General features: G+C 38.2%; 2 protein-coding genes and 1 long non-coding RNA gene across 5 annotated transcripts; 1 reads left to right on the top strand and 2 right to left on the bottom strand.

Moving 5' to 3' along the window:
* Positions 1-2241: 2241 nt before the first annotated feature.
* On the top strand, positions 2242-3405 carry LOC103455679 (germin-like protein subfamily 1 member 13). The gene is made up of 2 exons (XM_008395260.4): positions 2242-2472; positions 2674-3405. The coding sequence occupies exons 1-2, from the start codon at positions 2340-2342 to the stop codon at positions 3231-3233; spliced, it is 693 nt and encodes a 230-aa protein (XP_008393482.1). The 5' UTR covers positions 2242-2339; the 3' UTR covers positions 3234-3405.
* Positions 2512-3793, bottom strand: LOC114820965 (uncharacterized). Its single transcript, XR_003768339.2, has 2 exons — positions 3565-3793; positions 2512-3200 (listed from the first exon to the last, which is right to left on the bottom strand). It is a non-coding gene; the product is annotated as an uncharacterized lncRNA (long non-coding RNA).
* A 1238-nt stretch (positions 3794-5031) lies between these two features.
* On the bottom strand, positions 5032-11274 carry LOC114820963 (uncharacterized). 3 transcript variants are annotated; one of them, XM_070812270.1, is made up of 8 exons: positions 10515-11135; positions 9552-9684; positions 9405-9448; positions 8395-9158; positions 6258-8310; positions 6020-6124; positions 5684-5858; positions 5032-5565 (listed from the first exon to the last, which is right to left on the bottom strand). In XM_070812270.1, exons 2-8 carry the CDS (start codon positions 9663-9665, stop codon positions 5344-5346), a joined length of 3477 nt encoding a protein of 1158 aa, XP_070668371.1. In that variant the 5' UTR covers positions 9666-9684; positions 10515-11135; the 3' UTR covers positions 5032-5343. The 3 variants fall into 3 exon arrangements, with proteins under 3 accessions (XP_070668371.1, XP_028948198.1, XP_028948199.1); XM_029092365.2 differs by having other exon boundaries at positions 6258-9158; positions 10515-11274; XM_029092366.2 differs by having other exon boundaries at positions 6258-9158; positions 9552-9677; positions 10515-10964.
* Positions 11275-11968: the final 694 nt, after the last annotated feature.

The following is an 11968-nucleotide window of genomic DNA, read 5'->3' as shown; positions in this document are numbered from 1 at the left end:
ACTTGGGTGTAGCTTCTTGCAATTGATACCATAAACACCTATTTGTCGATGTCATGCAATTAGGGTTTGTGTGATTTTTCAACGATTTCCATAGAGCTTAGTGGGTTCTTACTTGTTTAAATCCATCTAGATGTCATAGAGGGTTAACATGTAAGGATACTTTTGATGTAACCAGATGCCATGGTTGTTGAATAATTTAGGGAAAATTGATCATCAATATTGGGGAACTACTTGAACATAACATATTAAGGGAATTAAGTAGGATTGGTTACGGTGAATTCGGATGCCCTAAGTCTTCTTTTCTTATGTTTTCAATTTATAATTTACATGCATTTTATTTTCAAGCTTTATTTTATTTTAGTTTAATTTCAAAGTTTCATATCTTTTCCATCAAAGCTTCTCCACTATGATTTGTTTCAATTTAGTAAGTAAGACATTAGAATCAACTCGATCTCTGTGAGATGATATCCGTGCTTATATGCTATACCGTCATTTGATTCGTATATTTGTGAGCACAAAAATTCGAGACTTAATGAGCCTAATTTCGGTTATCTAATTTTCGCAACAGTGTGGAGTAGCGAAAATCCTAGAAATTAATTAACTAATTTGTTTCAACATCTTGGGTTTGAAAACCCTAATTGCTTCTAAATTATTTCGATGTTTTGACTCACAAATTCCACGTAGCATAATTGCGTATTGCATGAACAAATATATATATTGACAAAATATATGAACAATATGCAATATATATAATTGAAAGGAAAATATAAATATATGGGGTTCATGCATCATTGGGAATGTTTCTGCAGTTCTAGTTTCAAGGAAGGAGGAGAGACTTTCTCTCTCCAAATCCCATAAATTTCCATAATAATTGCTCCACTCAGCCTTTATTTCATTTTAAATACCCTATAAATACTCCACTCAACCCTTTATTTTCCTTTAAATTCCCATAATTATTATTTTATATCATTTTAAATATCCTATAACTACTTCACTCAGCCTTTATTTCCTTTTAAATTGCTTATAATTGCCACATTCAGCCTTTATTTTGTTTGAAATTTTCCTATAATTGTGACCACTCATCCTTATTTTTCTTGAAGTTATCTATAATTGCGTATAATAAAATAAATAATTATAAAATTTTGAGACAATATGACATAGTTTCCAAGTACAACTAGACTTAGTAATAAAGAAGATGATATTATCTTTGATTTAGTTATAGTTATATTTGTTTTTACAAAGTATTATATTGTTATAAATATGGATAAGAACATGAAATTATCATTTTAACCCTCTAATTAAAACAGAACATCAATAAGAAATATGGGACAAAAATGTAATTTCACACAACCAAATTTTGTTTTTTTTTTAAACCTCACATACATGTAATCCTAACATATCTCTAATTAAAAAAAATAAAAAAAAACTTCCCACTCCCACATTCTCTATCACTCTCTTCCTCTCTCATTCTATTTCAAAAAAAAAAAAATATATATATATATATATATATATATATTTCTCACACACTTTGTGTGCCCATATGCTAGTATATATTAAAATTTTAGGTTATGTGAGGCTTTGCCTCGCTCCTAGACTCGGCTATCCATTGGACGTCTCGGCCACGCCCTGCCTTTTAATACTTTGGGGTCAGCGTACTACCAATACTCACCACCACCACCTTCTTAGTATGTCGTCTGAGCCATTCATTTCGGTCTGATCAGAAAATACAAAAAGAAAAAGGCCGACGATGGGATAGGAGCAGATGTTGGATTCGACAGCTGAAACTACCAAGTTGCGAGTGTTGCTTTTGGTTCGCTCGGTTCTCATTATCTCGGCTATATATTCTAGTCTGCAACTTTGGACAGAGCAGAATATAGGAAGGATCTGGGCATCCGAGGGGTTATCAGTCGTGATCAAGTCATTTTGCTTGAGCCTTTTACCTTATATGTTGTTGTTTGTTTATTGGGTTCCTTTTGGTATGGTCAGTGGCTTATTGCGAAAGGAATTGGTAAGGTCAGTGGCTTATTGCAAAAGGAATTGGTACAAATTAATATTAAATTTTAATCCGAGGGGTTATCAGTCGTGATCAAGTCTCTAACTGCTTCTAAAATATCCAAGTCTTTACCTGTTCTAAAAATTATAATACAAGTCTTTACCTGCTTCGATTATCCGCGGGGAAAATCCAAGACCAGTTCATTATCAGTCTCTCTTGCTAATCTATAAATACAGAAGTGTCCCCATGCATAATTTTCATCCATCTCGAAGCAACTCATCATCGGATCATCTAGTTAAATACAAGTTCCAAGTCCTTGCTAATCCCCTATAGACTATAGCTAGCGATGAAAGGAGTTCATTTCCCCGTAACTGCTGCTGCCCTGTCAGTATTAGCATTCGCCACCCTCCTTGCCTCTGCCTCTGATCCCGGTCCTCTTCAGGACTTTTGCGTAGCAATTAATAACACCGATTATGCTGGTACGTATACTTATATGTTTTAATTATATAAAAACAATATCCTTAATTAAGATTCCATTCAGTACAGAGAGTATGTAGGAAATAGCAAGGCCTAAACCCTAACTATATGATTTTGCATGGCTGATAGCACATCGTCCATGCATGTACAACACCTACGTACATAAAAAAGATTAATTTGCTTGTGTGTATCATTGCGAGTAGTGTTTGTGAACGGGAAGTTCTGCAAGGACCCAAACCTTGCATCAGCAAACGATTTCTTCACTGACAAGCTCCGGTACCCCGGAAACACATCGAATCCGGTCGGTTCAATTGTTACGGCGGCGAACGTGGATGTTATACCCGGACTCAACACTCTCGGCATATCCTTTGCTCGCGTAGACTTTGCTCCAAATGGCCTCAATCCGCCTCACACTCACCCTCGTGCCACGGAGATCTTCATAGTCTTGGAAGGCTCACTCTACGTCGGATTTGTCACATCCAATATTGAAGGCGACGGCAATCGGCTGTTCACCAAAGTGTTGTACAAGGGAGATGTGTTTGTATTCCCATTCGGTCTCATTCACTTCCAACTCAATGTCGGAAAAACCAATGCTGTGGCCATCGCCGCTTTCAGCAGCCAGAACCCGGGAGTGATCACCGTTGCGAATGCAGTCTTCGGATCCAAACCTCCCATCAACCCTGATGTTTTGACCAAGGCATTCCAGGTGGACAATAATGTGGTTGATTATCTTCAGAAACAGTTTTGGTACAATAACAGTTAATCAAAACGACTCACAAATTATATGAAATCTAATATTAAATAAGAAGATCATGGTTTGATTTGATTATGTAATGATGTACCAATCTTCCTCTATAGCCAGTCTCCTTCCGACTCTGAGGGATGTCTTGAGCATAATTTTAATACAACAGTGATGTGTGTTATTTATCCCTAAATCTCTTACTTGGAAGATTTTCTTTGTGGGTCAAGGTCTTACTTGCAGTTTGAACAATCGAAAAATGAACATAAATAAATATAATATATCATTCGATTCAACAAAATTATCATGACCACCTTCGATAAGAGCAAAAAGGCAACAAATGAACAAACCTCACCTTATTGCCATAAGAACACCGTATCAACCAAGAGAGAAGAAAAAATTGGTTCCAGCAGCATATCCGAGCCGAACCCGACCACCAAAAGTTGCAGCCACAAGTCTTATCGAAAACTAAATCTGCTGGGCCTAGAAAATTTATGCTCTGTCGATCAAACCACATCTGCTCTTCCCACCAACCATCAAGTACAAAAGAGAGTTTAAACTTACTGTAACACAGAGATCATGATCATTCGACACCTCAAACAAAATGATCTGCTCGACTCTTCCAAAACAACAAACAATCTGCTTCTCGAATCCACTTCAAACAAGCAAATGTGTTCCTCCAAACCACCTCGCCCCAAAATTGATCAGGGCACCTAAATTTCTCTTTGGGTCAGTATACTACCAATACCCACCACCACCACCTTATTAGTATGTCGTCTGAGCCATTCATTTGGGTCTGATCAGAAAATACAAAAACGAGAAGGACGACGAAGCATGCAGCACTAATAATGTGGCCGGCTGCTAACCATCTCAGCTCAGACTGGAGACGCCACCGTTCTGATCCTCCAATTTTCCCTTGAAAATAATGGGTCTGGTCACGCCACTACTCTCCTTGTTCATTCGTCTTGGCTGAAACCTCCAAACGATAACAAGTTTCTCCTAGCTAGCTAAGAACAAGTTTTCTCTCTTTAATTTCGTTCAAGTAGAATAGCAGAATAAGTCAAATACGCCTCCTACCTAATAACATAGTCTATTAACCAATTATATGAAATTGAAGCGGACCAAGTCATATACAAATACACATAAACTTGGCTATTCATACTACCATGTCAACCAAAACGAGGCCATCCGTGATGAGGTCGACTCGATCATTTACAAATACACTTAAGCTAGGCGAACATTTTAGGTGGTTCGATTGTAACACACCAGCCACTTCACCCTAACCAGGCTCAATCATTTTGCTCTGCTTATATTTGATAGGCATTGTCAAAAATGGCGATGGGGGAGGAGCATGGTTGGTATGCGCCGGGCAGATGTTGGGTTCGACAGCTGAAACTACCAAGTTGCAAGTGTTGCTTTTGTTACTCGGTTCTCATTATCTCGGCTATATATTCTAGTTTGCAACTTTGGACAGAGCGGAATATAGGAAGGATCTGGGAATCCGAGGGGTTATCAGTCGTGATCAAGTCGGCAAGTTGTATAAATTTGTGTTTTCATGGTCAATTTTAATAGAGGTGCTCTGGACTCGTGGGTGTTGTCTTTGGGCGTCAGTCAGTCATCATCTCGAGGCACGGATCCTCGAGTCTGGTGACTGCTCGGATCTTCTGCTCGGCTGGGGGCTTTTCTCCAACACTCTCTCCTTCTCTCCCCAACCTCTCGGTAGAAAGGCGTATGTATATATGTACATACTCAAATATAATACAAATCTATAGCCCAATTATAGGTGAACCGCTCAAATATATAAACATCATGAAATGAAAGGTTATATCAAAGAATCGTTGGATTAGTAACTGCATCCAATCTTCAAACTCAGCACTATTTACAGATTAATGCTACGAGGAAAATTATATACACACATTTGTATAACCTGAAACACAAAAACAGAGAGGAAAGCTATATATACACAATACATATTTATGGGGGTTCAAACCAGTGTAAGCGAAAAACAAAAGGTCAGGAAAAGGTTGGTAAGGTAACTCTTTCTCCCATCTAATGTTAAATATGCTTAATTTGGGAAGACTACTCAACGCGTTGTACGCGTTGTACGAGTTGTTAAAATGAATTAATTAAGACTTTACGAAGTCCTCCAGCGTCGCCGGGAGAGGAAGAACTCATAGTCCGGATGCCTGTTTACAGATGTCGTACTTCCTTTGCTCACAACAGCTCTTGCCATAAGCGATGCTGTCTCCTCAAGTGTCCTCAAACGCTCTTCTAGTACTCCACAAGGGTTTAAACCCGGTGGTGTTACTGTTGTCTGCCTCGATGCTGAGGGCCTTAACTTGAACCAGCATTCAGCCTGTGCACGTGCGACACAATATATATTAATTAATAAGCGCAGCAGCTTTTACAATATGCCTTAACTATGCCACAGCTGCGCAATATTTGTGCATCTATGCACTATTAGCCATGACTACCTGAGCATTGTAGCTTTGCAGACCCACAACTGGAGATACAATACAAGTATCCAAGATATGAGACTCAAATTTGGTACTTCTATGGACCAAATGACCGAGTGAATGGTAAGTCAGAAATGCTGCACGTAAGTTACCATCAGGTATCCGGTAAATTGGATACCATGCCACTGAGTACCTGAAAATTCAGATGGCACTTGAAAGTTATGTACTAGTTAGAATTCGCTCGGCATCAGTTGTATTACTAATAATTTTGCTTCGTTTTGTGAAACTAACAAAGGTCGATTACAAACACATATTTTACATTTTAAAGAGACTGAAGCCAGTTTTATTACTAACCAGGATCTGGGATGCAGATCATTTAGATTTATAGAGTTTAGATTTGTTGGATCTCCATAAGCTTTAGAATGTGACAGTCCATCACCTCGTACCAGCTCTTTTATCCTGAAATGAAGGGCAACAGATATAAGATCTTCAACAAATACATAACGTTCCTTATGATCTTTGACGAGCTACAAAGTAAATACTGCATCGTTTTAAATGACAACTTTAGTAAAAAATAAAAAAGGATACTTACTTGTCATATAAAGGTCGTCTAACCTGAGGTTGTTCTGATTCAAAATATTCAAACAGTAGCTCTAAATCACGGGACTCTGTTGTGCCAGTTAATCGAACAGATACATCTCTGGCATAAGCAGAAGATTGTTCTGAAATACACAGTTGATTTACAATTGGTGGAGTGACCGCATCTTCCTTATGATCAGGCTGAGGAAGAAGTAATGAAAATAGTGGAAGACTACCAATGCTAGAGGAATTTTTGGATGTGTCACTATCCAGGCTTGCGCTTGGCGCATCAGAACCAGGAAACCTATTGTTAGCATCTACATAATCAGCATTTCCATTCTTGAATAACTGAATTCCTGACAAATAAGGGACAAAATAAGCACGAAATGCAAAGCGATCAGCACCCAATCTCTTCGAATCTCCAAGTTCCTCAGCCCTTATTTCCAGACCATAGCTACCATATTTCTCATACCACTGCCATAGGCTTCCTAAACTGATGTCAGGTGCCTCATGTCTGCACAATGGCACACCCCCAACCTGACCAACCTGGTTCCTTGAGCAGCAAGTATGACAACTTACAGAATTGGGTGACTGATGAATAGCTGGGGATGAATGATAAAGAAGTCTTTCAAATTCAGCAATGGGGCGACCAGTGGCCATTTGAACAGCTTCGGATGCCAGTTGTGCCCTACAAGCATTATTTACTGCTTCTAGTATTCTGTTTGAATCAGCTTCAAATGCATTTACATCTCTAGGTACGTCAGAGTTTTTGATGTAGTTAGCTGCATTGAGCTTGTTATTGATCAGTTCTTCAGTTGTGCTTGGTTTTGGAAGCCTTCCCTCGAATCCGTTGGAAGAACAAGTTAAGTCTCCAGAACTTTGACCTGGGAACACTACTGCAACATCAGAAACAGGATTGTGAGTATTGAAAGCTGCGTACCCTTTAGCAGTGTCTTTAAGAGTCCATCTCCTAGAAGCTGCCTCATCAGAATGTTCAAGTGATGAACTGCCAGATCTAGTAGAGTTTGTCAATCCGGGATTCTTTAACCCAATTGGCATCCACTTGTGCGTAAAAGATCCAGAGGTACTATAGTTTTTCCTGCTTTCCGCAAGAGAGGTTTGTTTCTGTACTTCTTGACTTGCTGTATTACAATGTAGACGAGGAAGGTAAACTGGAGACTGCATTGTGCTACTCTCATTTCTTACACTTTGATTCTTCATGTGAGAGACACTATTACCGACACTTTCAAGATGAGCCATTTCATTTGGACAGAGTTGCATGCTGGGAACTGATTCAGAAGTCATGCATTCTACTTTGCTGCTCTGAAAGCCAGCGCTCAGACAGCTAGGCAGAGAACAAGATCTTGTAGCAAGATCTAATCCTTTGTTGTCCTTCGCCTGATCTGTTATATCATTCTGTTCTATCCTATCCTTCACACAACCATCTAAGCCGGACATGCTGGCATGAGACCCCTTCCTAGAATAACAATTGTATTCTTGTTTCAAAGCCGGATCACTCTTTCTTTTCAATTTCTTTGAAGCCTTAACTTTTTGCTGTTTTCTATCCTCACTCTTTGGAAAGGCATTTACATCAGCAGCATTACAGGTTCTTTTAAGAAAATGAGACTCTCTCAGAGGGAGATCGTAACGTGAGTAAACAGAGCTTGCTTTCTTCAACTCACCAGTGCAGTCGCCGGAATCATTCCTCTGGACCTTTTGCCAGACAGACTGATTGTTTTCCTTCCCTGTACGAGCATGCAGATTTCCAGAACTTCCAAATTTAGAGACATTTGAATTACGAGGTGCTACTTTGTTTTGTTTACTTCTCTTGTTAAGCGCAACGAGTTGCACGTCACTGTTGCTACGACCCTGAATACCATGCCTTGTTCCCTCAGTGTGGTCGTAGGAGTCCATGGAATCATTTAACAAGCTTTGACAAGAGAAATATCCCTTTCTTGAACATAATCTTGGCGGTTCAGAAATATATAATTCGTGAATTTCAGTCTCAGCATGTTTTTCATCACGACCAGCATTAGTACTATCATCACTGTATGAACCAAATGAAACTGCATCCAAAATGAATGAGTCATGGATATCAAAGTAGCCTTTGGTATACATATCATTGTAACAGCTTGTCTGTGGATGAATACCTTGCACACCGTTGAAGATGGGAAATCCAGAGTCCTTGAGCAGAACCTGATTTTCAAAATTACCAACAGACGGTATACCCGCCTCATCACTTGAAGAGGTGAATGTATTTGGCGTTTCAGAATTATTGGCACCACCATCTGGCAATGAATTATCTGGTGCTGTTGAAGACAATGGTCTGTCCCCACCATTGTTACCACAGGTTTTAGATGCTGAACTTCCATTGGGATATTCCTCAAACAGCACTTCCGATTCATTAGAGCCAGTGTTGCATGAAAACTTCTTGTTCTGTTTTCCCTTCTTTATATTCTTCTTTCTCGAACTTCTTTTTGCGGTGTTGTCTATTTTTTGGTTGCCGATACTCATATTTGATGAGTTAATAGCATTAGAACCATTTGGGATGGCACTTGCGGAATCACTGCGGGTTATTGACTTGTGAAAAGATTTCCTAGGAACTCCATTCCACTTAGTAGCTTTATTTGTCAAGGTCTTATTTCGAGGTTGGTGTCGCACGCTTGAACCAGTGAAGCTTCTACTTGCAAATGAATTGACAGAATAAGTGGCGTCAAGAGGAAGCACTTTCTGAACCCTGTGTCGATTAACCTTGAATGGGTTCAATGGGGGCGGGTAAAGCAGATGCAGAGTATCCATATTCACCGGAGTATCAGATACCGACTGATTTGTATTGTAAGGACATTGTGATGGTAGTGCTACGATTCTCCATTGTTCATCAGGTTTAAGGGAAAGGAATGTAAAGATACCACACCTGAAAAGCCAAATAAAAAGTCATTCCCCAGCAAGGACCAGAAAATAAAAGGTACAAAAGCTATGATAATCTTAGCGGTGTCTAACAAACGCTGACGTGCAGTATGTTACGTATTAGATGTATTTATGATGATTAAGTAATACGCAAAATCATCAAAGCATATACAAACTCAATTTAGTGGATTAGTTTCACCGTATAGCTGTGAGAAACAAAGCAATTAGGCAATGGAAACTGAAACAATTTTACCTACGATCAGAGTTCCTCCATGTGACGGAAGGCACTTCACAATCCTGAGCAAGGTAAGCCGCAGAAGACTGGTCAGATAATTGTTTTCAAGTCATAGCCGAGAAGTGAAGTGCATCAAAATTGATTTGTAAAATAGACATATATTACCTCCAAAGATGTTCTAGAACTTTTTCGTTGTTTCCATACTAACAAATCTCTTCTTCTGTCTGAAATTTTCTGGACATCATTATCACTGGTGGTCCTTGGAAGGGCACAATGCATCTTTTGCCGTGCCTGCCCACTTCGTCGGCATAAATAAAACAGTTAGTGATGTTCTAATACAAAACTATAAGGTGCTAATGTAATCAAAACCCAAACACTTCACAGCATCAGCAAGTTAGATTTTACAATTACAGTGCATTGAGAAGAACCCCAACTTTTAGCACTTTTTCACAATCAGCACACGCATTAGTTTCGGTAGTTTGCATTGCACATTTTCAGCACATTTTCAGCAACCAAAGTCGGAATCCTCTAATGCAGAAACATCATCGGACCTTCTCACTACCAACTATTATCTATTATCACACCAGACCAGCCTTATATTGATAACAAACACAAGAGAACCAAATCGTAGCATCTTCTCTCTATCCTAGAATCCAAATCAGTGGGCAACCTATTATCACACCAGACCAGCCTTATGACATTCTCAGAAGCGTTGTGTTAGGCTGTTAGCTAGCGGCTTGACCTGTCCCGTAGTCATATATTGATTGCATCCAAAATTCTTATTGCAGCTCAGACATGGCTTATTGACACACCTTCGTCCTGCAACCTTGGTTTGTCGAAAAGCCTGGTTTTCTATTGGATGGGTTTGGCTTTGGTTTACAAGTTGCATCCGTCCACAAAAACTTGCAAACACTAACTAAGACAACAATTACAAAGGTAACACAAAACACAACAGTAATGCCTTAACCTTAATTCAATCAAATGAGGCAACGATACTAATGTCAATCCACACGAATCAATTAAGTTAATCACGCAACTAAAACAACAATTCCAAAAATAAAAGAACATTTTTTTCTCCAAACATCCATAATCTGCAGATAAAAGAACATAGGATTGAAGGCAAAGTACCTCAAAGGTGTTCAAGATGAAGGTCGAAACACGAACAAAGCCTTATTCGCTTTTATCCTCACACAGGTGAAGGGCATTGATTTCATAACACACAAGCTGGCAAAAATAACAAAAAGGATTGAGACTGAAAGCAGAAATGCAAAAATGTGGATAAAAAGGAAGAAAAACAGAGAAAATAGAAACAAAAATGGTTTGCTCACAATCCTCAGACTAAAAATTCTATCTACAACCCACTCATTAAATTTAGACAGAAACCCAGCTAAGTTTATCCCAAAAAATACCCAAAAATATGAAGAAAAAGAGGAAATTCCCTAAAAAAATAAATCAAAAGAAGTGGAATTGACTGACTTGAACCATTGATTAGGAATCTAGTACTAAATTTGACAGCAACCCATGAATCAAAATCTTGGAGTAAAAAAAAGTCTAAAAATGCAAAAAGAAAGATTGGATTGTATTTGCAGAGAAAGCTCCCCAAATTTAGGTGTGAGGCTGAGAATAACAAGAGCTAAAATTACTGTGCTGATTTCCCCAAACCAAATCTCACCCAAACACCTATCATTCTTCCACCTCTCAAAACTTCCCTCCCAATCTCCCTCCCATTTCATATTATTATAGTTCCACATGGTAAAGCTTTCTTCTTGCCTATAAATACTTAATACTTTTTTTTTTTTTTTCTAATCAAGTTTTGCATGCAAGATTAGAGCTTTCGAGCATATATGGGCACTACGCTACACTACACTACTAGGCTAGTAGCTACCACATTCAAGAGTGGGGATGGCAAACTTCATAAGTACTCCAAATTTATTGCAGGGGAACTATTTCCACACTTTTCGTGTTATCTTCAATCACGTTCTTGAGAAACAAATAGTGTGTGTCATAGATGGTTCTCATGATTATTATAATTTAGCGAGTGGTATTAGCTAATGCCACATTATGTACAAGTTTTTTTCTTTTTTCTTTTTTTGAGTCAAGGTTAGTAAGTTATATTAGCCATTAATGGGATTCGACACCCTTCCACCTTTCTAGATGAAACTAGAGAAGTGTTTCATTATGATATGGATAGCGCTTTTATCTTTTATGTTATTCTTAGGATAGGGCCGACAGACTTTCTATAACATTATAACCTAACCAAAAAAAAAAAAAACGAAAAGGAAGATTTTAGTATTATTAATTTTAAATTAAATTAATAGCCATAACTCAAACTAATAAAATGGCTATATCTAACCATTCCGTTAATTTAGAATTAGAAGATAATTCTTAATAAAATTATTTATTAAATAAATATGAAATTATTTCGAATTATATATAACTAGCCTCTTGCCACATGCATACACGTGTGGCAATTGGCCTTTTTATAATTTTTTATTTAAATAATTAATTTACATATTTTTAAAAAATTATTAAAAAAATGAATTAATGACTTGAAACCACCCACTAACGTGGGAGGTTTTGTT

This window comes from Malus domestica, chromosome 14 (assembly GCF_042453785.1).
Source record: "Malus domestica chromosome 14, GDT2T_hap1".
In the NCBI taxonomy this organism is placed as follows: domain Eukaryota; kingdom Viridiplantae; phylum Streptophyta; class Magnoliopsida; order Rosales; family Rosaceae; genus Malus; species Malus domestica.
Note: the sequence above shows the minus strand (reverse complement) of the source record. Positions and strands in the feature narration are given on the sequence as shown.